Source organism: Pterocles gutturalis, unplaced genomic scaffold (assembly GCF_000699245.1).
Source record: "Pterocles gutturalis isolate BGI_N339 unplaced genomic scaffold, ASM69924v1 scaffold22231, whole genome shotgun sequence".
In the NCBI taxonomy this organism is placed as follows: domain Eukaryota; kingdom Metazoa; phylum Chordata; class Aves; order Pterocliformes; family Pteroclidae; genus Pterocles; species Pterocles gutturalis.
The window spans coordinates 66,485-87,590 of NW_010103612.1; the positions used below are offsets into that span (position 1 = coordinate 66,485).

Consider the following 21,106-nt stretch of genomic DNA (forward strand, 5'->3'; position numbering starts at 1 on the left):
TGAATTTAGGGAACTATGACTTTAGGAAATCTATGATTTGTATACTTTAATTTCTGCTGAGGAGCCTAATTTTAGGTCCTGCTCTTTTAGTCTTGGCTCTAATTACTGTACTCTCCTTTCTCTCAGATTCGATCCCTCCTTTGAGTTCTGTGACGTATGTGGAACATTTTCCTTGCTTTGTTTTGCAGCTATCTTTCAAATTGCTGTAATCTGTTCAATGTTACATGATTATTTCAGCTTAGAATATCTCCACCACACAATTCACATGCTTTATAATTAAGAGACATTTGTAATGAAAAACTAGTTTCAAACAATGAAAGACAAGAACAAGAGTTGATCATACAGCTAGAGGAAAAAAACAGCAACACCCCAAACCTCACTGTATTAGAGCTCTAATTTTTTGCATGTGTTTAGTTCATTGTTTTCGTCATAAGATGTTCTTCTTTCCTTCTTTGTCTTGCGAGCAACGCAGTACAATATTTATGCTTCAAACGTACTTTGGAGAAACTGTAATTTTTGCAACACCTGTGAAATTGCCTGTTAAACCTCTTGCAACACCCCTTGCTGTCCCTTTATGCTGGAAGAAAATGTTAGCTCAGCAGAAATCAGCATGAGAATTTAAGACAGTTAAGGTACATTAAAGTATTTTATACTCATAAATTCAGAATTTTTCACTTAAAAGGCTTGCATTTTTTATGAATAGACAGTGTGTAAAAGTCGAATACATTCAGCTCATGATGAAAAATACCTTTGTTAAGAAAGAAGTCAGACTGCTAGAAAATACCCATAATACTAGGAAAATATCAAATTATGTGACAGTAGTTGCACATTTTTGAAGCATGACCAAATAACATATCACTCGAAGCATTTCCCTACCCTCTTGTTGTTTTTTCCCCCCTGGAACTGGGAGGAAATGGATACTACACACCCACCCATTCACAAAAATCCTGGCGGGAGGCCAGCTTCCCTCTCTCTCATCCCTGCACCAAGCTCCGGTCTCTGTTCCCCTTCTCCTTTCTTACTCCTCTTTGTGGTTGCTGCCTGCTGGATTTGTACTATTTCAGCGACAAATGAGCTCTATGAGACCTTCTCAGCAGTCCCCTAGTATTGCTCATTGTCCACACAGATCCTCCTCCCTGTGCTTCTTAAAACCTGTGTTTATGACAGACTCTGGCTTATTCAGGATTTTTTTTTTCTTTTTAGCTTTTACTTTCTTTCCTTATCCTATTTCAGCTTGCTCTGTGTTCTTGTCTGTCATTTCAAAGCATCTGTCCTGGCATAGGCTGCTGCCAGTAAGTGAGGGGGAAAAAAAAAGTTCAAAAGCCCTTGCACACATCCGTAAGCCAGATCTTTGCCAATACCTCTTCCCCAGCTGGTTTGGCAGCAAAAGTAATACCTGTTATGGCAGCAGGGCTGCTGCAACCACTCCAGATGCTGTGGCTGGAGTGGTGTGGCAGGATTTAAACGCACAGTTCAACATGCCAGCGCCTGGGGGTTTGAGCCTGAAGCTGTCGAATGAAAAACAGTGTGTACTGAGTTGTCCCCATAGTGATTCTCAGCTGCTTTGGGAATGTGGGGTTTGGATCATGTCCAAAGTCCAATTTCCATCCCCCCGTTCTTTTTTTTTTTTCTTCCTCTTTTCCATGGTGGGGTTAATACCATATGAAGAGGCACTGGGATATTCAATAGAGAACATTGGCTGGAAAAGCTCTTCCCAGCAGCCACGTCTATATTTTATTTGGTGGGCTGGAAACTCTCTGGCCTATGTTAGCCTTCAGTCTGCTAAGGGCTGGGAAGGTGTGAGCCTTCCCATGAGAGTGAATGTGTCCATATATGCTGAAGAGTGCACAACCGGAGCATGAGTTTAGCATCCTGCTGGTCCCAGGTGGGCTTGTTCCCACTTCTCCTTAGGCCAGGGGGCTAGCATGGATCCTGAGAGTCCATTGCAGTCAGAGGTGGGGCTGGGACTTGTCCCCACCGGTGTCCCACCAGCTCAGGTGCTGATGCCGAGCACAGTGTGTCTTGCTCCACTGTCCCTGCTGTCCTAGCAATGGCAGGGAGCTGTGGCGAAGGAATGGCAGAGGAGGGCTGCAGGGCAGAGGAGAGGGGCCGAGGCCGCATTCTGTGGCTGCAGGGGGTAGTCCCTGAGACAGCTTAGCTGTCCTTGCCATTTCTGGGCTGTGGCAGTGTACCAGATCATTGTGTGGCTCATGCATGCGAGATGCAGCTCCCAGTCCTCAGGAGAGCTTCACCATTCTCTGATGTCTGCATGTGCTGGTCACATCTCTTACATGCAGTCACAGCCTCGGTGGGCTGCTCCATCCATGTACCAGATGTCCCTGGTCCTGGTGGAAATGCTTTCCTCAAAGAACTGAATACAAAAGGCAGCACTTGACAAGGCTGCTCTGGGCTGGTTGAGTTCCTTCTTCTGCCAGGTCTCCATCAGGCTCTCAAAAAGTCGTTACATTCAGAGTCTGCTGCATGCTTTGCTGGGTTTGCGTAAGCAAGTTGAGTGAACTGGGTTCTCGGTCGGGCTTCCTTCAATCTTATCGTACATACAGCTGTCCATCAGTGCAAATGAGGAGTTATGCATGTCCCCTTAACGTAGCTCTCATTTCACCCTGGTCTTTGCGCTCCTCCTTGCTCGCGAACTCAGCACCAGGAACAAGGAGTTTCCCTCTGCTCAAGGCACACAGCTTCGAGCCAGGGATTTCTCTCTGCTGAGCTCACATTTGCAGGAGAAACACCATCCACCCATGAGCCAAGTGCTTTGGTTAGGAACAAACTTAATTGGTGATTACTTACAGAGGTTTTGCTGCCCCCCTGACCCCCACCCTGTTATGTGCAGCCTGGGAGAGGAGGGAGCATGAGGCTTTTGTTTTCTCTCTAAGCCTGTGTCTGAAAAGGAGACTCTCCCTTGAATTTTTTTCAAAAAGCAAATGCTACGCCAAATCTGTAATCAGATACGAAAAGGAACAAATGCCAAATGCAGAGGCAGCCAAAAGGAGCTTTTCATCTTGAAAACCTCTTTCCCACCTGGCCAAGAAGTCCCAGCATGTGCCTGGCATGATGGGTCAGCCCTCCCTGAGCTGCCCACGAGGGCCTGCCTGTCAGCATTCAAGTGTTGACTCTCAACAATGTTGAGTTCTGATTGTTGCTGCCTCACTTTGACCTTCCCAAAATCTTTCAGGTGAGAGGGGAGGAAAGGCATGCACCTCTTCTCCTGAGGACTCATCTGCCACTCTGTCTGGAATGGAGCTTATAGCCTGGGTACTTTAGGAAGTAGCTCTTCAGATTTCTGCCAGAACAGACCAGCCTTGTGTTTGAAGGAGAAGGTGGGGGTTACTAGACCTTTTGAAACATCTTCTGTTGGTCTCAGCTTCTACTGTACCTCATCATACAATCGTTCACTGCATCCCAGGTTAAGCTTTGTTGTTGGCGATTGTCTCTGCTGTTGGTTCCCCCTGAGTTCTAGCCAGGCGGTACTAATGAATCCGTAGGCATATGAAAAACACCTTTCCAGCTCTACCTGCTTTAACTACGTGGGACTGTTCAGCAAGTTCTGGAGATACATTTTGGTGAACTGAAGAAAATGCTGGGTGTCCTTGTTGGTACTTTATAGCCTTGATCATGTTTGCACATGGAGATGGGACAAGCCCCTCTTATCTGCTCTTCGTCTGCACTGAAAGGCAGCTTGTGCCACCATTATTGTAAACATCAGTGAAGTGTTGCCATCTCGTTTTGACTAATGAGAATATGTCACCAAGAGGGATCTAGGAGCACAGGCTATTGTTGATGGCGCTTGTTCACATTCCTCTATCAAGAAGGTTGCTGAACTCAAGCATGATTGAGAGTCTCTTGAGGATGACCCTGGGCTTGGGCATCAAGTGAGAGGTCATTTTTTCCAATGAGATGTCACCTCAAGTTAAACACTTGGAAAATATGAACCATGGTGATCTCTTGTGGAGCTAAAACAGAGACCTGGATTTCTTCAGTGAATGCTTGTTATATGTTTCACTCTTTAAAGTACATTCATAAGATGCTTACATGAGTTGTTCTCTTTAGCTCATTTGAGGTTTTTATTGCTGCAGTATAGGTAGAGGAAATGAAACTAATTGAAGACTGCTCAAGTAAAGAAAGGGACAAAAATAACACTTGCAAAAACAGATGGCATGATGCTTTTCATGTGTTCCTAGAACTCTTCTCTGTGTTTGTGGGTCAGAGGATGGGTCATTTCCTTATCTCTGAACTGACTCTTCCACAGAGCTTGTCCATTTGTGGCAAGAGGGTGTACTGGCTTTGGAAGGAAAGCTGTAGCCTGTTGGCTGGTGCCTGAGATGGAACTTAGATACGGCACCTTGAACCACCAACCCAACAAAGCCATGTGCTGTTTGGGTATGTGTAACTTCTTGCAGAAGCTGAGTGAGATCACTCCAAGAAACAAAATTTAGGAGTTGTCTTTTAAATACCAGGGCGGGCTGATGCATCTCCTCCTTTATTCAGCTGATCAAACAGAAGGTAGAACTGGGACTTGTACATGCAAACTATTCTTATTTTGCTATTAATAATATATGAAATAAATACATGCAATAAAGGAATGGACAATGGTGTTGTCTGTTAAGTCTTACACTACTTGCAGTTATTCCCACCGAAGATGCTTTAAGGAGACTGGGCAGGTAAATCTTAGCTTGTAGCTGAATGTGCTAGGGAACAGAAAACTGCAACAGAGGACTTGCTGGAATGTTGTAAAAAAACTTCTGCAGAAGTGGTCTGTTTCAAGTTGAAGATTGGGGAATGGCATAATAAAAAATAAATTGTTTTTCCTCTTTTTGTATTAGAAAAGCCTCAGGCCATAAACATCTTGAAAGAAAGGGATTTTTTTTTTCCCCTTCTGAATGGATCAGAGTTGTTTGAAAAAAAAAGGTATTGTTTGTACATAACCCACAAGAGCAGCAGGGTTTAGAGTCCTATTTTTAGTGTCAGTAAGTCAACCAGCTTGGTACGCTGGGAAATCCCCAACTCCTGGCACCTAAAGGTTAATATTATCAGCCCTCCAAGAACTGATTTAGAAGATATTTTGGTTACATTAGCTCAGCTTGTATTATTAGTTGTATGAATAATAGTAAATTTATTGCTTGTGTTAAAGTAGCCCTTCAAAGAGCTGAATAAGACTATTTTCTGTAGTTCATGCTGAAACTTAGGGGTTTTAATTTCCACTTTAAACATAAATTAAACCTAAATTAAATCTTTCTACCTCATATATTTTGGTAAACAATGTTCATAAACCCAGATGATAGTCTTAAAGCAAAATGTAGAAGAATTCTCAACTCTTGATAGAGAGGACAAAAAATACCCTTTGTACAGGAAGTCGTCTATGTAGTAAAATAAAAATCATTGGTATGTGATGTGCAATTCTCATATGGACCAAAACCTGCGCAAAAAACTTTAAAGATGATCACAATGGAAACCCACGGATTTTAATGAGAGCAGATACCATTTGTAATACAGATGTACTGTCCTGCCATCCCCAAGTATCTGGGTGTTCAAAATAATAACTTGGTGCATGTCAGCATGCAGAACACTCACAGATGCGTTGAAAGATCCTGTACCTACATACCTGCTCATGTATGTTTTGGTTGTATATTTTTATTTGCTCACAGGTTATGAAACCTTTCTATTTTTCCAGCTTTTCTTTGCAACCATAACATCTGGAAACATACGTGTGTTTTTTTGTGGTGTGGTTTTGGTTTTTTTTTTTTTTTTTTTTAATGAAAGCTGAGATTCTTACTGACATGATTGAAAAGACTGGAGCTTTAAAAGGAAAAAAAAAACCACAGAAAAGAAAAATAAGACTTACGATAAAATCACAAGAGCTGATTACACTGACTCCGCTGAAATTAATGATAGAACAGTCATTGACTTAGGAGGACTTATTTTCAGTCTGAGAATGAAAATAACTGAAAGGTATGTCACCGTAAGGTTAAAGTTATGATTCCTGAGGTGTCCTAACCTTCATGTCCATACTTGACAGTACTTGATTCCCCTTAATAAAAATCTTATCTGTTCCTCTCCTCTTTATATGATAGTTGGAGTAACTTCAGCACTCTTACGGCTTGTGAAGCCTCACCCTGCAGCCCAGTGCAATCTCTGCTTACAAGCTTTCTGAAGATTTTGGGTTTTTGGTGGTTTCTTTTTGCGTGAGAATGGATTTAAAAACATATAGAGAGTTGATAATTTTTTTGTAAGGTTATGCTAAAGTTCTGGGCGTGCCATGGGTCTGTGCTTTATGAATGATGCCAAGAGATGCCATCATAATGGCTTGCTGTGATTGCTGCGACGATGACAGTAGTGATAGATGTGGGGAGAGTACCCTTACTTGTAATGGGCTGCCTCAGGTCCTTTGCCTCAAACATACAAACACCAGTATTTTGATTAAAACTTTTCAGTTGGCACAAAGCATTAAAAACACTAGGGAGTGATAGCAAACTCTGTTTCTGAGCTGCTTTGCTCTTTTGAGTGTGTATTCCCTGCTCTGCAACGAACGTCCCCAGGAGCTGCATGGGCGTGCAGAGGGGAGGGCAGGGGACTGGAGCCTCCTGACGCTGGCTGCCTCCCATCTCCTCTCCTCTCCTTGTCCAGTTGTCTCTTTTTTTCTTCCTCCTTTTGTGATTGTTTCTGGGATTTGAGAGTGTGTCGTGCGCTCCTGAGGCATTCAAATTGCCATGTGTATTTTGTCCAGACGGAAATAGCTCAGTGCTTTATCTGGTGATTTGGTGGCTATGCAGCTCTTTTGTACAACTCTCTGCTGTGTGACAATTTTAACAACTCGGTTAAATAATGATGGAGATGCAGTAACCTTTCCATTGCTAAGGGTAAAACTTGCTTCCCTTTGTGGAGCTGAATACACCAAAGCAGACTACCGAAGCAGCACTGCTTTTCCAGTTTAACAGGTTTAGCTGATGTTACTGGATTGCCACCGAGTTTATTATAGTTTCATAACTCACCCAGGGCTGCCAGCAAACGTTTTGGTTTTTCTTTCTTGCCTGTGCAGCGGTAGCGATAATCATCAGGGCTCTCAGCCCTGCAGATAATCTCTCCAGGGTTATCATTTACTTACAAACAGACGTGTGAAGTATTTGTGGAAAGGCTTTTGAAGTGGGGTTGCAGGCGGATGCTGCCCGGAGCTGCAGAGCAGGAGGTGTTTACACAGGGGCAGAGGATTTCTCTGTCCGACATGGTTCTCCTCAAGTGCTCGCATTCTGCGGCTAGGCTGTTTGCCTTTCTAATGAAGTGAACTGTTTGTTTGAAATATGTGGTAGAAGGTATTTAAACAGAGACTAAAGTAAACTTTCGGGCTGTTCAAATAAGCCATGCGTATCTGGTTTGTGAAGTGAAGGAAAACAATTTGGCTGCAGCTTACCTCTGGGAAGGGCAGTTAGGAGCTGTTTAAATAAAAAAATGGGCTGCAGTGGATGTTGCTGCAGCCTCTTACAGGCCTTCGGTGATGACTGCTGCTCGTGTAGGCATTCCTCGGGATGCTGCCTGGATGGAGATCTCAAAATTACTGTCACTATTTAAAAAGGGGATTTATTCATTAGCTGTGAAAACTTGGGTACATTCATATTTGATTAAAACCATCCCAATTAGACAATGGACTGTTGAGAGCCAACATATGCTATTGCCTTTATAACGTCATTAGTAACCCAGAGTCCCCACTTTGAAATAAGATCGTGCCCAAGTGCGCAGACATCTGTTTCTGCCTAGCCAGATGGAGGTCAGCAACATAACTTAAACTGCTAATCCTCATTGTGGAGAGGGAAACAGGAATCTGAGGAAGGTAGTAACAAATGAACTTGGATCCTGCTCCTGGCAAGGCACGAGGTATCGATGGCTGATACAATGCTTGGAACATGCACTGCAGAGCTCTGGTAATACGTTTCTGCCTAACCGCAAGTAGAAGTTCAGAGAGCAAAGGAGGGCTGGGAGAAGTGGTTATGGCACTTCAGTTCGTCTTGGAGAGCCTCACTGCCCTTCCTGGCTCTGCCACAGCTGTGCCTTAGTCGGCTGTGGCACAAATTTTCTCAACAATGACTGGCAAAACGGAGATCTTGATTGTGGGGAGTGCTTTTCACCCCCTGCCATTGCACAAAACAATTAAAACCAGTCATGTGGGGAGTTCAGGAGCAGAGATTTCCAGTCCTGTCCAATAGAGACCATATGTTTCCATCCATCATTGATATTTTTTGGTGGGGAAGAAAGCGCCAAGTTGGTTGGGACTACAATGCCGCATCCTCTGGCATTGTTTCCCTGCACATTCTCCTCGGGAGCAAGGGGAGTCACAACACTTCAGACTCCTTTGGCTCAGCATAGAGATTAAAACAAACAAAAAGTCCTTATGCTCCCGGAGTGCAATAAATATGCTAGTATTTCAATAGGATCCAAACAAGCAACAATAGTAGCATTAAGAGCTGGCAAACCCTTTGATGTTATTGACCAGAAAAGGACTGCTGTCATCTCTGTCATGAACATTCAAACTTTTGACCTCCAACCTTTGTGTCAAATGGTTTTTCCATATGGAGGGTTACTATACCTCTCTGAGTGCCACTGCATTTAGTAGAGCATCAAACACTTCAGTGGCGGGAAACTGATGCTTAATGCATTGGAAAAGCTCCAGGATTGCCAGAGGGTGGGACTGATGAGAGCTGTCCCCTCTTCTTCTGCCGGAAGGTAAATAAAGTCCCCCGCAAAGTCCCCCCATTTTCCTGTAGCCAGATTGCCTCTAAACACACAGAAGTGCAAAAGGGTGGATTACATCTCGGTGGGCAGCGGACAGACATCTTATTTTTATTACCACCATGTGCTAGACGTTAGCCATAGACCAAAGCCCTCTTTTGTGCAGTGTATTATGCAAATGTACAGCTGAAAGAGGGGCTTTTACAGGCTCAGGAAGTCTTCATGCTCGTGCCATGGAGCTCTATGGGCTGAAGTCCTGCTGCTCAGGCACTGCTCTTGGTGATGTGCTGGTCGACTGTCAGGGAAAGGGGTTTGCTGCCATCTTGGCCTTGGGGAGCATGCCAGGAGCACGTAGAGCACGAGGGGCCGTACTGGCCCACACCACAGGTCCATCTAGCCTGTTAGCCTTTCTAAGCAATGACCAAAACTGGGCAGGTGCCCCGGAGTTAATGTAAGAACACAGCAGACGATTCTCCTGTCCTCTCAGTCCCAAGCACTCTCTCAGCTGCCCAAAATTTGCAGTCCAGGAATTTGCTGGTCCGTAAGTGGTTTCCATACACTTGGACCCTTACTGCCTTTCCCTTCTGTGACTTTCCCAGGAAAAGCTTTGCTAATGCCGTGGGTTGCTTTGCTTGCTACTGTATTTGTATCCTTCTGCCTGTTCACATCTCTGTTCTTCCATTTTTCCTTTTCTGTCATTAATGGGAGTGTTTTTCCTCCGTGGTGAGGTTGGACCTATTGATGCAGTCCCTGGCACTCGAGTCCTAGCAGTCATGCTCGTGCAAGCAGGACACAGTGTGGGCAGGAGAGCTTGGGAGGTGGTGGAGCTGGTTCTGCAGCCAGGCATGAGCCCCATGAGTGTTAATTGAGCTGAGGTTGTCAACTCGGATGTTTTGACTTGTGTTTTTAAACAAGAATGCTCAGACGTACATGCCCTTCATCCCATTTTTCAGTGGTGGTGCTAGCTCTGGGTGATGTAAAGCTTGGCCACGTTTGGTAAGCAACACTTAGTTCTCAAAGGAAGGGAAGCATAGGCCAGATCCTGCCACTACGTCTGCTGAGAACAAGAGAAGGGATGAAGGTGAAGGTGTTGATATGACTTTATGACAAGCTTCCCATACACTGTGGAGAGAAAAACCCTTTGGTGGGAAAGAGGAAATGGGAGGATCCTAATAATAATCCTAAAAACCCAACAAAAAGCGTGGCTGTATCTAAAGCTGATGCTCTCACCCTCTGAGCAATAGGAAGCAAAGAAGTTGCCTGTAAAGAAAAACAAACAAAAAAGATCATGAGCAAAACCCGAGACAGATTCGTAAAGAATGAGCAGTTTTAGGCAAGTGAGCCACTCTTTTTAGGGAATTAAAGAAATAATGGGTAGTGGATAAAATACTGTTATTCTAGCTCTTTGTTGGAACTTTTCACTGAAGAGGGTCAGAGTGTCTCAGAAAGGATATTGCTGTGTTAACAGTGACCAGAGTGAGGCACATGGAAGTGACATAATTTGACTATAGCCCTTTTTGTTAAAAATATTTGCCTTCAAGCTTGGCTTGAAAAAACTAACCCCAATTGACTGGAATATCGACAATATGACATTCTCAAGAATAAGCTGAATGAGCACTTGGGATAAATGTCAGTATGGCAAATTAAGGGAACTCGCTGTACTTAACATCTTCAGTAATGATCTGAAACAAGAAGGACCTAGCATAAAAATGAAATGTAGGGGAGAAGCTCTCTAAGAAGCTGAGGGAGGACGAAGGAACAAGGAGGAAGAAAACAGCTTAAAATCAAGTATTTAGAAGTGGCAAGAAGTAATAACCCAAAGCCAGTCTGTGTTGCCTTTACTTGACTTGAGCAGTGCCCATTTCACCAGCGGGCCCCTGGAAATGGTCGAGTAGGTCACTGCCACATGATCAAGGCACTGTCTCATAGTGGGAAAATTAAAGGTAATGGTATTTGAAACTGTGTATGAGGAGCACTTACCCCTGCTGGAAAGAGAAATTTGCAGAAATAGGTTATTTGTATTATAAATTTCTAAGGCTGCCTCCTCCTAAGCAGTGTCATGTCAGCCTACATGAAAACCTGATGTCTGAGAGTGCAGGAGTGACAACTATATATCTCTCCCAAGCTGGAAGAAACCCAGGGAGGAAAAACAAGTGACTGTGATTAATTTAGAATATGGACATAGAGATTAAAGGATGCAATAAATGTATATTATCGAGTGGCCTGACAACACATGGGATAACTATCTGCTCATCTGCAAGAGCTTAAAGAGTGTAAACACCACAGAAGGAGAGTAATTGCTAAGGATGGTACAGAGAGAAGCTAAATAATTATGAATATTTGGATGAAATTTTAAAAAATCAGGTTGAACAGCAGGGAAAAAGAAATCTCTCCGAGTGTTCATCTGATTGTGCATCCGATAGAATCTGACTCTTTTAACATCTAAAAATAGACCTAATTGATCTAATTATACTTTTCCCTCTCTAACTCCTATCATGCCATAAATTACTCATAAAAGCTGCTAAGTATAAGCTATTTCCAAGTCTTTCACCCTGTGGTCCAGACTATCAGCTGCTGGAAATCTGTTTAGCTACAGTGATTTTCATCGTGCTGTTCTGATACCCGACTGTTTGAGGTTTGGCCTTTCAAATAGCTTTTAAACTTGATTCTGGTACACAGAAGAGCTCGCAAGTCTCCAAAGCGTCATTTAAACAAATAACTTTTGCAGACTTGACTCATGCTGCTCCTTTATAAACTTCTAAGAATGTCACCAAAGCTTGCTGAATTACCTAACTTGTCTTTATTTGTTCCCACATCAAATCAGCAGCAATACAAGGATATTTCTAGATTTATTTTTTTTCCTAATTTCTAGCTTTCTGTTGCCTCTCTGTAGCCACTTTTACCTTTGCATCTTACGGATATTTGTCATTGCTGAGTTAATGCGTGCAGCGGATAGCAGCACATTCAAATGCTTTCCTTGAGCTGTGTTGAGCTGTGGGGAATCACTAAGCTGTTGTGTTGCATCTCCTTGTTCCCACTGGTCGGCAAGTCCAGGTTCAACCTCTGTTTAGGAGTAGTTTGGAGTTGAGAACCTTGCTGTGAGATTTCTCCTTTAGTTCTCTCCAGTGTCGATCAGGATTTACTTATTTCATAATCTTTTCATTTCCTTAGTTTCCACTTTGTAGCTCACCTTGAACCCCTGGAATTTGCTGTGTATTACAGAACTGGGTATGCACGTGTAAATAGGTACAACTTATTAGTGTATTTATTGTGATTATGCATCCAGTTACTTGCTGCTAGAAGAGGAGGAAGTGCTGAGGCTGTGATCCTTCATACACGTGTAATCGAGGTAGGAAGCATTCCAGAGCAGATGGGTGAAACCACTTGTCTGGGGTTGTTGGGAGTTAAGCATGGATGCTTGTTTTCTTTTCCATAAATTCCCGAGGGGGGGGATTTTTAAGTGGTGGAGGTTGCACTGATGCATGGTGGCACATGAAGGAGGAGCAACAGCAAGACAGCAAGCGTGTTGCAAGGCAGAAGCTGAATATTTTTTTTTTTTTTTCTTTTTATGCAGAGTCCACTGGAGGTAGCAGAGGGAGAGATTTTTTTTGTCATCTTCCTGGCAGAGGACAATTTGTCATTTTCTTGCAGAGAGTACATTAATAAGTTTGTTAAGAAATGCTGCGTGGGATCCAGAGGTTAGGAATAAGATGAGCTGTGCTGTACCAAGCGCCAGCTGCGTTAGATGAAGCAATTTGCTCTCCAGGTAACATGGTGATGAGGTTAAGATGTCTCGTCGTCATGGTGTTTTCCTGAAAGCATGGGCCAATGTGCAGATGCTGACTACATGCAACTGTTGCTCATGTTCTTGAGGGTTTTCTAAGGCTGCTTATAGGATGAAGCAACCCGTGTTTGGGTAGGAGAAGCTACTGAAGTGGGGTATTCTTCATGCATTTCCACCAGTTTGCTGTTTTTTCTTGGACAAACTGTACTGGTGGAGTGCCTTGGCTTTCCTTTTGTGAAAATGCATGTCCTGGGGGGGCTGTGGGGTGGCAGAGCTGTGTCCACCCTGCTCATCAGGCAACTTCATGACTGCTTGGTTGGGGCAGCACAAGGAGTCCTTCCTTTACTTACTGATGTGAGTCCATCCCAGCGGAAACAGTGAGTTATAAGTTATTAGGCTCTGACAAATCACAAATTATGTTCTTAAAGAATTTTACTCTTCAGTCCAAGGTGTTTCGTACATGCAATATATTTATTACCTTGCAAGTCTGTCTCTTATTACTTTTTTTTTCTTTTTTTTTTTTTTTTGGATGGGCAAATGGCAGGGAGCACTGGAGTCATTTGAATGGACTTGAGGAAGTTTAGTTAGTATTCCAGAAGGCCGTCCTGCTCCTCAGACAGCAGAGCTGCAGTGACTGGGAGGAATAATAAAGCATTCAAACTGAAATCAATCCAGCAGTTATTTAGCCAATACCTGCAGCAAATTTGGCATATTGAAGACCTCTCGGTGCCAGCTGATGAAATAATTTCCAGCTGCTTTTCTTCCAGCACACTGATAACTGCTCCTCCTTCATGTGTTTGGCGTGATGGTTGTTGTGGAACTACTAAAACCAATAAAACATATTCCTGCAAGGTGTTTAAGTTTACAAACTAAAAACTGGTAAAATGGATGCCAGGGATCTAATATGCCCCAATTTTGCAAAGGTAGAAGTTATTTTTCAGCCTTAACAATAGTCTCAGAGCTGGAGCTGTGCTGCAGTTTGTGAGGTCTGGCCTGGAACTCCAGTGGTTTAAGATCTGCATCTAGGCTGTGCAAACACAAGCAGGGATAGGGAGGGGAAGTCTGATCATCATAAATACACACAGACACATGGAAGGGATGTGATCTGATTGAAAGTTGTGTTTTTCTCTGAAAGTTTCATATTTACTGTATGTTATCACAATTAACATTTCGTATGACTGAAATGGAGAGGACTGAGCAATTAAGAATTCTTTTTTTCACTCTATTTGTTGGCTTTATCCATTTATTTTCTTTTTTTCTGGTTTCACCATGTTTTTTTTCTTTTTTCTTTTTTCCTACTTAAAATCTTCTCTGAGAAGTAAGATAGTGAGTAGTCGCATCCATATCAGCACGACGGTTGCCACACTGGGAAGCGTGCGCGGGCATGCATGCACACACGGACGCACACGCAGACACACAGAAAAGCCTCCTGAGATAACTGGCTGTAACACATCTGTGGATCAGCCTGCAAAGAAGCAGGGCTTCAGATGGCAACCAGCCACGCTGAAGCAGCAACCCCAGTCACCATAGGGAGACTCTTCAAAGTGCACGAAGTTAAGTGCATGCATTAACGTGTGGCTGTGGGTCAGTCATTTTTCTTCCTGATTAAAGCCTCTGTATGAGCATACGTAGAGAACATAACTCATTTTCGAAAGAGAACTAAAAAACCCCCCAAGGACAACATGTGCTCTCATTGAGCCCTAACGCAAGCTGTAATTAAACAGAAATCCAAAATAAGATCTTTACTTGGCAAAAAAGTACCTAATTCTTGCCATAAAACCTGGCGATACCATTAAGTTCAGATCAGTTGAAGGAAATACACATGAAGAAACAGTGGTGCCCTTAGGGACTCTGCAAACCTGAATATTAGAAAATTCCCATCTGGTGATCAGCTTATGATCCAAAGGAAGTGTAGAAATTTGCTGGCAAACTCTTCAAAACTGTTCAGCGTATTGAAAAGACATTAGCGGGGAGGCTATATTTTGCCTGATATTGTTTCTGTTACATCTGGTGTGAAAGCTTCGTACCTCCAAGTTTAGCATCGAGACCGTAATGAATTTAAGCGGGAAGGAGATTTCACCTCAAATATCCGAGAGAGAGTTTTGCACCTGGCTCAGTCCTGACATTTAATTTGGTGAGCTGATTGTCCTGAGGACAAATCTGCTAAAATATAACGAGGGCTTCCTGTGTTGGGCTTGAGTCCTGTGTTGGGCTTGAGTCCTGTGTTTGCTTGGCCCCAGTCTCACGACACAGGTGCAGGCATGGGGGCCACACTGGGCGTGTTCAAGCCGATGCAGGCTTTTTCTACAGTAGCAAATGTTTTCTTGATGTGCTGAAAAATGCAGCCTGTCATTTCAGCAGCCATCTTCCTCCAGGGTTTGGCAGGAGTTACAAGGTACTTGAGCAGGTTGGTTAGGTGAGGGCAGAGTGTTTTATTAGCCTTACCATCACAGTCAAACTTTCCAAATGTAGCGATCCCCTAACTGAATAAGGCTTATTTGAGAGACTACAGAGTCTACAGAGAAATCATCCTTAACTTCAGTGAGCTTCGGAGCAGCCTAGCCTCTTTGCTGTTGTCTCGAGGTGTTGCACAGCACCTTTGAGCCAGCTAGCATCATCTACCTTTCCAGCAGGTCTTGTAGTGACTTGCTGCTGCCCGCTACTTCTCATCAGTCTTCAGTTCAGGTTTGCTGTTCAGCAGCAAGGACCATACCTGTCATTTCTCCCAGTTTCTTTCCCGTGACGCTGCAGCAGAGCCCTAGGTTGCCTGGCTTTCAGAGAACAAGCATAGGTCTCTTCTTTTTTTCCTGTATGGGAGTGATTGTAATTTGTGAGAGATGATCCTATTCACTTCCTTTAAGAAGGCAAGGAAGATTCTTGAAGAAGAAATAAAACGGCACACTTTATACAACAAAAAGTCAGCATAAATTGACATATTTTCCAGAAAATCTCATAGTGCTAAAATTGATGAGTTTGCAGCATTTCAGGCAGTTGTATCTCCCATTTTGTTTTCAGGAGACCCCGTTAGCTATGCAGGAGACAGGAGAGCATCCGAAGGAAGCTTACAGTGGTAGGCAGCAGAGAATTCAGAAGAAGGCAACAGCTACCAAATTCAGCAATGCATGAGGAATGTGTTTTAAGTGTATTTTCATTGCCAGCATGTCCATACAAGTTCTTGAAAATAGTTAAATTTAAGCATGGAATCAGATGCTTCTGCTGAATTGGAGCTCAGGGCTCAAAGTACACAGGCAGCATCTGTCTCTCTTAACTCCTGTATTGCACTTACGTCAGGGAGTCTCTGCAAGGATGTAATTGAAGGATTGGTCCAGGAATTCACAGTTGCCTTTGGATGTCTGTAAGAAGACTGCCTGGTATGTGCTGTGGTAGTTTGCATCTCAACCAGAATTTTTAAGAAGTTGCAAATGGTAATAAATAATTTCCCAGGCAGAACAGGAAATCAGATTTTGTGGATTTGTTTTGGTGAGAGTAGTTCCTCATTGCTGAGGGTAAGAACTTTGTTCCTCACACTTACCAAATGAGAAACGTGAAAATGTCATTATAGTCAGAGCAGGTATCCTGTCTTCTACACTGAGTAGCCCCTGGTTTTGTAGATACATAGAGCGTCTCTCACAAACAGCCAGGAGTCAGGTAGGTCCAGAGTCAGTTCTAGCCTGTGAGTAGTCTCACTCATTCTTTACTCAGCTGCAGCATAAATAATAGTGGCAGAATGTGCCTGTAATATTCTGATGGTGCCTTTAATGAAATAGTTACTGGGTGGGATATGAAAAAGCAATGTGAGACTGGCTACAACCCAAGTAAACTTCCTGCTGTGTATTTCCATATAAATACACGTCAACGGATTACATTTTTATGGAATTTCAAGTGAATTCCAAGTGAAGCCCTGGACGATGGGTGCTTTGGCAGGTCTCTGATCTAAGAGTCTTTCCATATAAATATTCAATGCTCTTCAAAGTGGAGTGATTTTGGACCCCCAAGCACATAGAATTTACTGCCTCCCTCTGCACTGAGGGTTGATCCAAACATGGCAGAATTTGAATTCCCTCTGTAAAATTGACTCCACTAGTTCTGCACATTGTTCTCCCTGTCTCCCATTTAGCATGTTAGTCTGCTGACAGTGGAGTACACAGCACTTAGCAGCTGGTTTGTGGAACCATCAGTCAGGAAATTATATGATAAATAGGAAGTAGCCAGGTTTAGAGGCACTTTATTCTGCTTCAGCAGTTTTACCCTGACTTTGGAAAAGTCATCATGTGTTTTTTCTTGCAACAGGAGATGGCTACAGTGTAGTAACTTACTACACATCCACTTGAGTTATGATGTTCACCAGCTGTATTGCTCATGTGTAAATAATAAACTGTGAGATGGAGAATTACGTTGGGTTTTGATATGCAGCTCTGCTCCGGTCGGCGCGGGGCTGACAGAGACAGCTCCCTGTGCTGTGATGGAGTACGGCTGTTTCCCAGTTGGAAACTGCAAACAAGATGCAACCAAGATAGGAGCAACAAAGGAGCTTAGTGTGAGAGGACTCAAAAAGGTGTTCGTGGAGATTTATGTCCCATGTGTTAAATACAACTTGTTGGTGCTCTGCCCTGCATAGGCACCACAAAGGGGAATACCCTTTTTGGGGCATTTAATACTCATTTTCCATTTCCCAGATAGGGGAAGATAGATGATCATGTTCATGAGGGTTAAATGGTGTTTCGCTGCCTAAAAAAATATTGGGCTGCTTTTAATAGGTAGGTGCTCAGGCTGGGTGAGGGTGGGACAGTGAGGGGGCTCAGCGTCCTGAGCAGGATTGCTTGCTGTGGCTAGGTGGAGCCCATTGAGGCTGACACGAATAAGGGTGACAAAATCTCTGTGGGCTGACCTGCGCTCCTCAGACTCATTCTTCAGGGTCGCATAGGGCAGAGAAGGACTTGCCTCTGCTTCTACAAGGGCGAGAATGACTTCCTTCTTCACTGAAAATATGGTGGCAGGGTTTTTCTGGTAAAATGCTAGACATCTGCTTTAAAACCTCCTCCCTTCAGCTTACGCTGCTGTAGCCAACACCAGCAAAGCAGGGAACAGGGCAGGCAGGGAGATGCGCTAAAGCACGCTTCTCATGCCCTTTGTCCCCATCTCCACCTTGGTGGCTGGTGAGGAATATGTTTCAGGAGGTGGCAGCAAGCATCCTCCCCTTGGACGATGGCTGCGTGTTGGCAGGGGTCCCTGGTCATCTGTGATCCACCTTTACTTCCAGGAGTGTTCAGCTTGTAACAGATTGCATGCCAAAGTCCAATTCGTGCAGCAGAACTGGAACTAAAGCTACCGCAAGTTTGAGCTCCCAGCTCTCAGTAGTAAGCCACAATTACTTCTCATTTGTGATGCCTGAGCCCTGAGTCAGTAAATGGCAGAAATGTGCTGCGGCTGATCACATGCTGGTGATGTTTCACAAAATCAAGCCACCAGACTGGACAGGCTGTGTCAGATGTTTCCATATTTTCCTGAAATACTGGGAATATTTCATCAGAATTTATGCGATTCCCCCTTCGTTCCCTCCATTTACTCCCTCAGGGCCATGAGGTTTGTTCCTCTAGTTCTTTCTTCTACTTCAAAACATAATAATAAACTAACCCAAGTTTTTGACAAACACCAAAAGAAAAAATTCTTTTTTTTTTTAACTGTTTCTAGTTGATAATGAGGGAACTGCTTTCACAGATAACATAATCTAAGAGGAGGATTACATTTTGCTGCATAGAAAAGAGAAGATACCTTCAAGAGTCAGGAGGCAAAAGTAGGCTTAGTTTTACTGCCAGTGCATAAGTAAGTTTTCTTTCCTTCTAGAAGCATTTTAGTAAATCCATGACATGACCTAATGTCTGTACTTCTCAGCTTTCGGTGTTGGATAAACACATGACTTCATCCCAAGTGGCAATCAGGTAATAATTGGGGAGGATTGGTTTGTTTCTTGCCACTGGAGATGCTCAGCATCTCGTTTGAATTTTGAGCATTTGGAGGAATCAGCAGTGAACAGCACGGTTGGCAGTAACCTCCTTTAGGCACACAAATAGCTCCAGTGTGCCGGTGCAGAGAGCTGTGGTCCGTGTGCATTGTGTCTTCCAAAGCTGGGGGGCAATCCTGCTGCAGGAGCAGTGGGGGGGCTGCGGGGCGGGCTCATGGGGGTAGCAGGGGCGCATTCCCCCTTTTGTCAGCCTCGTCGCCGAGGCTCTCTGGAAACAGTGGGGAACAGGAGCCCTGACAGCTGCAAAACCCCCTTCTCCTGTGAAAGCCTTGGAGGAGACGGGGCAGAGGGGCTTGCTGCAGCCATGGGTCTCCAGCTGTGGGGGCAAAGAAAGCACCCTTGCTTTTTATGAGCGGTGTATGAAATGAGTCCCCCTGTCCTCAGGCTCGTTCCTCCCGATGTGGCCATTGGTGTGACACAGTTCAGCTTCTCCAGTATGGCGTTGCCCAATTGCACGTCGCTTTTAACCATTGTCTGATTTACTCCAGATAGTAATTTTGCAGCCCTCTGCTTCAGTTTTGCTGTCCATTGTAGGATTGTGCGTACATGTCTGAGGATAGACTTTTTTTATTGTATTGTGTTCTCTGCTTAGGCTTTTCATCCTGGAATGATTTTTTTTTTCTTGTTTTAATAAAAAATAAATAAATTGGGAATGCTTATGAAAGGCTTGATGGTTCTTTTGATCTGACACTTCACATATGGGCACATAATTATTTATTAAAGAGTTCTTTACGTCCCTTTCCATTTAAGCTATAAAAAGAGAATATTTAAATTAGTAAATACATATTCATGCAACACTGTGGGCCAAACTCTCCTCTTAGACAGACCTGACTGACTGCAGCAGGGAAGGAGAATGCAACTCGTAAGTTGTTGCGCTGGTGACACATGCTTTTCGATATCTGTTCCGACGTTATGAATGTTGTTTTTAAAGAGTCGTTGGAGATACTCAGACCCAGGAACCTCACTTGTTTTTTCAGATCCGCCTCACCTCTTTCCAGCATTCCACCCTCCTGTACCAATTGATGCAAGACATCATGAGGGACGCTACCATTACGAACCATCTCCCATTCCTCCTCTGCATGTGTGAGTATTCCGTATTTCCCCTCGCTTCAGCTGCCTGGAAGAACGGGCAAGTATTTGGAACTTTGCAGTGCTTAAAGCCATGCACCTGGAGCGCTTTGCCAGTCTTGCCAGAGAGTGAGGTTTACTTTCAGAAAGCATTGAGGTTTTCTGTTTGTGAAGCAAAACCCAGGCTTTTGCCTGAGGAATTCCTGTTATAATAGGTGTCTGGCAAGTGTTACTTATATGTTTTGCTGACATTACTTCGTGTGCTGTTGTTCTATAAATACTAAATTAAAAAGCGCTGAATCCTGTGAGATACAGGCAGACAAAATATGTATTTTGTCTGTATTAGGCTTGAGATTCATCAGAGCTAAAATTTTCTCTCATGCCAAAGGTGGGGTTTTTTTTGGTTTTTTGTTTTTTTTTTTTCTTCTAGTGATTGCTATGAAGCATAATGAAATTTTTGGTAAATTTTCATAGTCCCTGTTGTGTGCACGCACAGGCAATCGCTTGATTGATGGGAATGTCACCCAAACCAAATGGCAAATGTGATAGAGCACATGGTTTACACAAAGATAAAAGAAACGAATGCCAGTGATAACATGCATTAGAAAAGGGTGGTACTGGCGAAATCCTATAGAAATAAATATTTTCTTATTCTAAATGGGGAGACAGATATCAGCATTGCATAATAAAACAGTTGGTGTGTCCAGAAGACTGCTAAATACCATTAAAAACGGAGCTGAAAAGCAGGGCTCGCTACTTGGCTAAAAGGCTTGATATATACATTTAATCATATCTACTAATCACTTCTCATACTGAGAAAATACAAGAAGAAAAGCACAAGTAATACTTTGAAGAATAATGATAGTTGTTTAGATGGCAGATTGCTTTGCTATGGCTATTAGTTACAGCTGTGTAATTACATATATGCAGCAGAAAAATGAAGTTGTTTTAAAACAAGTTCTCCTCTGTGAGCAGAATTAATTGATATTAACAGTCCTAACTACATGCTGAAGTACACACACGATATTTTACTAACAGGTTTTTTGGCCAGTCTTCTATTACTGAATTGTAATTTCAGAGCAAATTTGCCTGGAGGTAAGTAATAAATCTGTGTTGCAGTCTTCTTGGGCATTAGAGGAAAAGTGGGTATTTATAGAAGAGAGTACAGAAACTTGTGATTTATTTCTCAGAGTTCCTCTAATGCATCACTATTTACACCACAGTCAACCACATCATAAAATATACTCAAATACACGCTTACATTTGTGGCTAAAAACCATTGTAAGCTGAAGGTGGCAGGCTGAGACAGAGTCATTACATGGCCATCCTAGATTTTGCAGTGCAGTGAGTATTGTGCCTGGGTGTTTTTGGGAGCTGGGGGGACAATCCTGCTTCTTCTGAAGCTAGTGGGGAACTTGCCTTTGTCTTTGGTATGAGACAGATGGAGTAGAGAGCCCCAGGAAGTGTTTTAACCAGCATCAGTAGAGGACTGTCATCCA

At 43.3% G+C, this 21,106-nt stretch overlaps 1 protein-coding gene across 1 annotated transcript in view; it reads left to right on the plus strand.

Moving 5' to 3' along the window:
- The window catches only part of LOC104471434 (transcriptional activator GLI3-like), a gene marked incomplete at its 3' end in the record, with an annotated part of 47,713 nt that extends 28,091 nt beyond the window's left edge, over window positions 1-19,622 (plus strand). The window contains exon 2 of the mRNA XM_010086774.1: window positions 19,517-19,622. Within this exon, the coding sequence (XP_010085076.1) occupies window positions 19,517-19,622 (106 nt within the window). The remainder of the gene's footprint in view (window positions 1-19,516) is intronic.
- Between the last annotated feature and the right edge of the window lie 1,484 nt (window positions 19,623-21,106).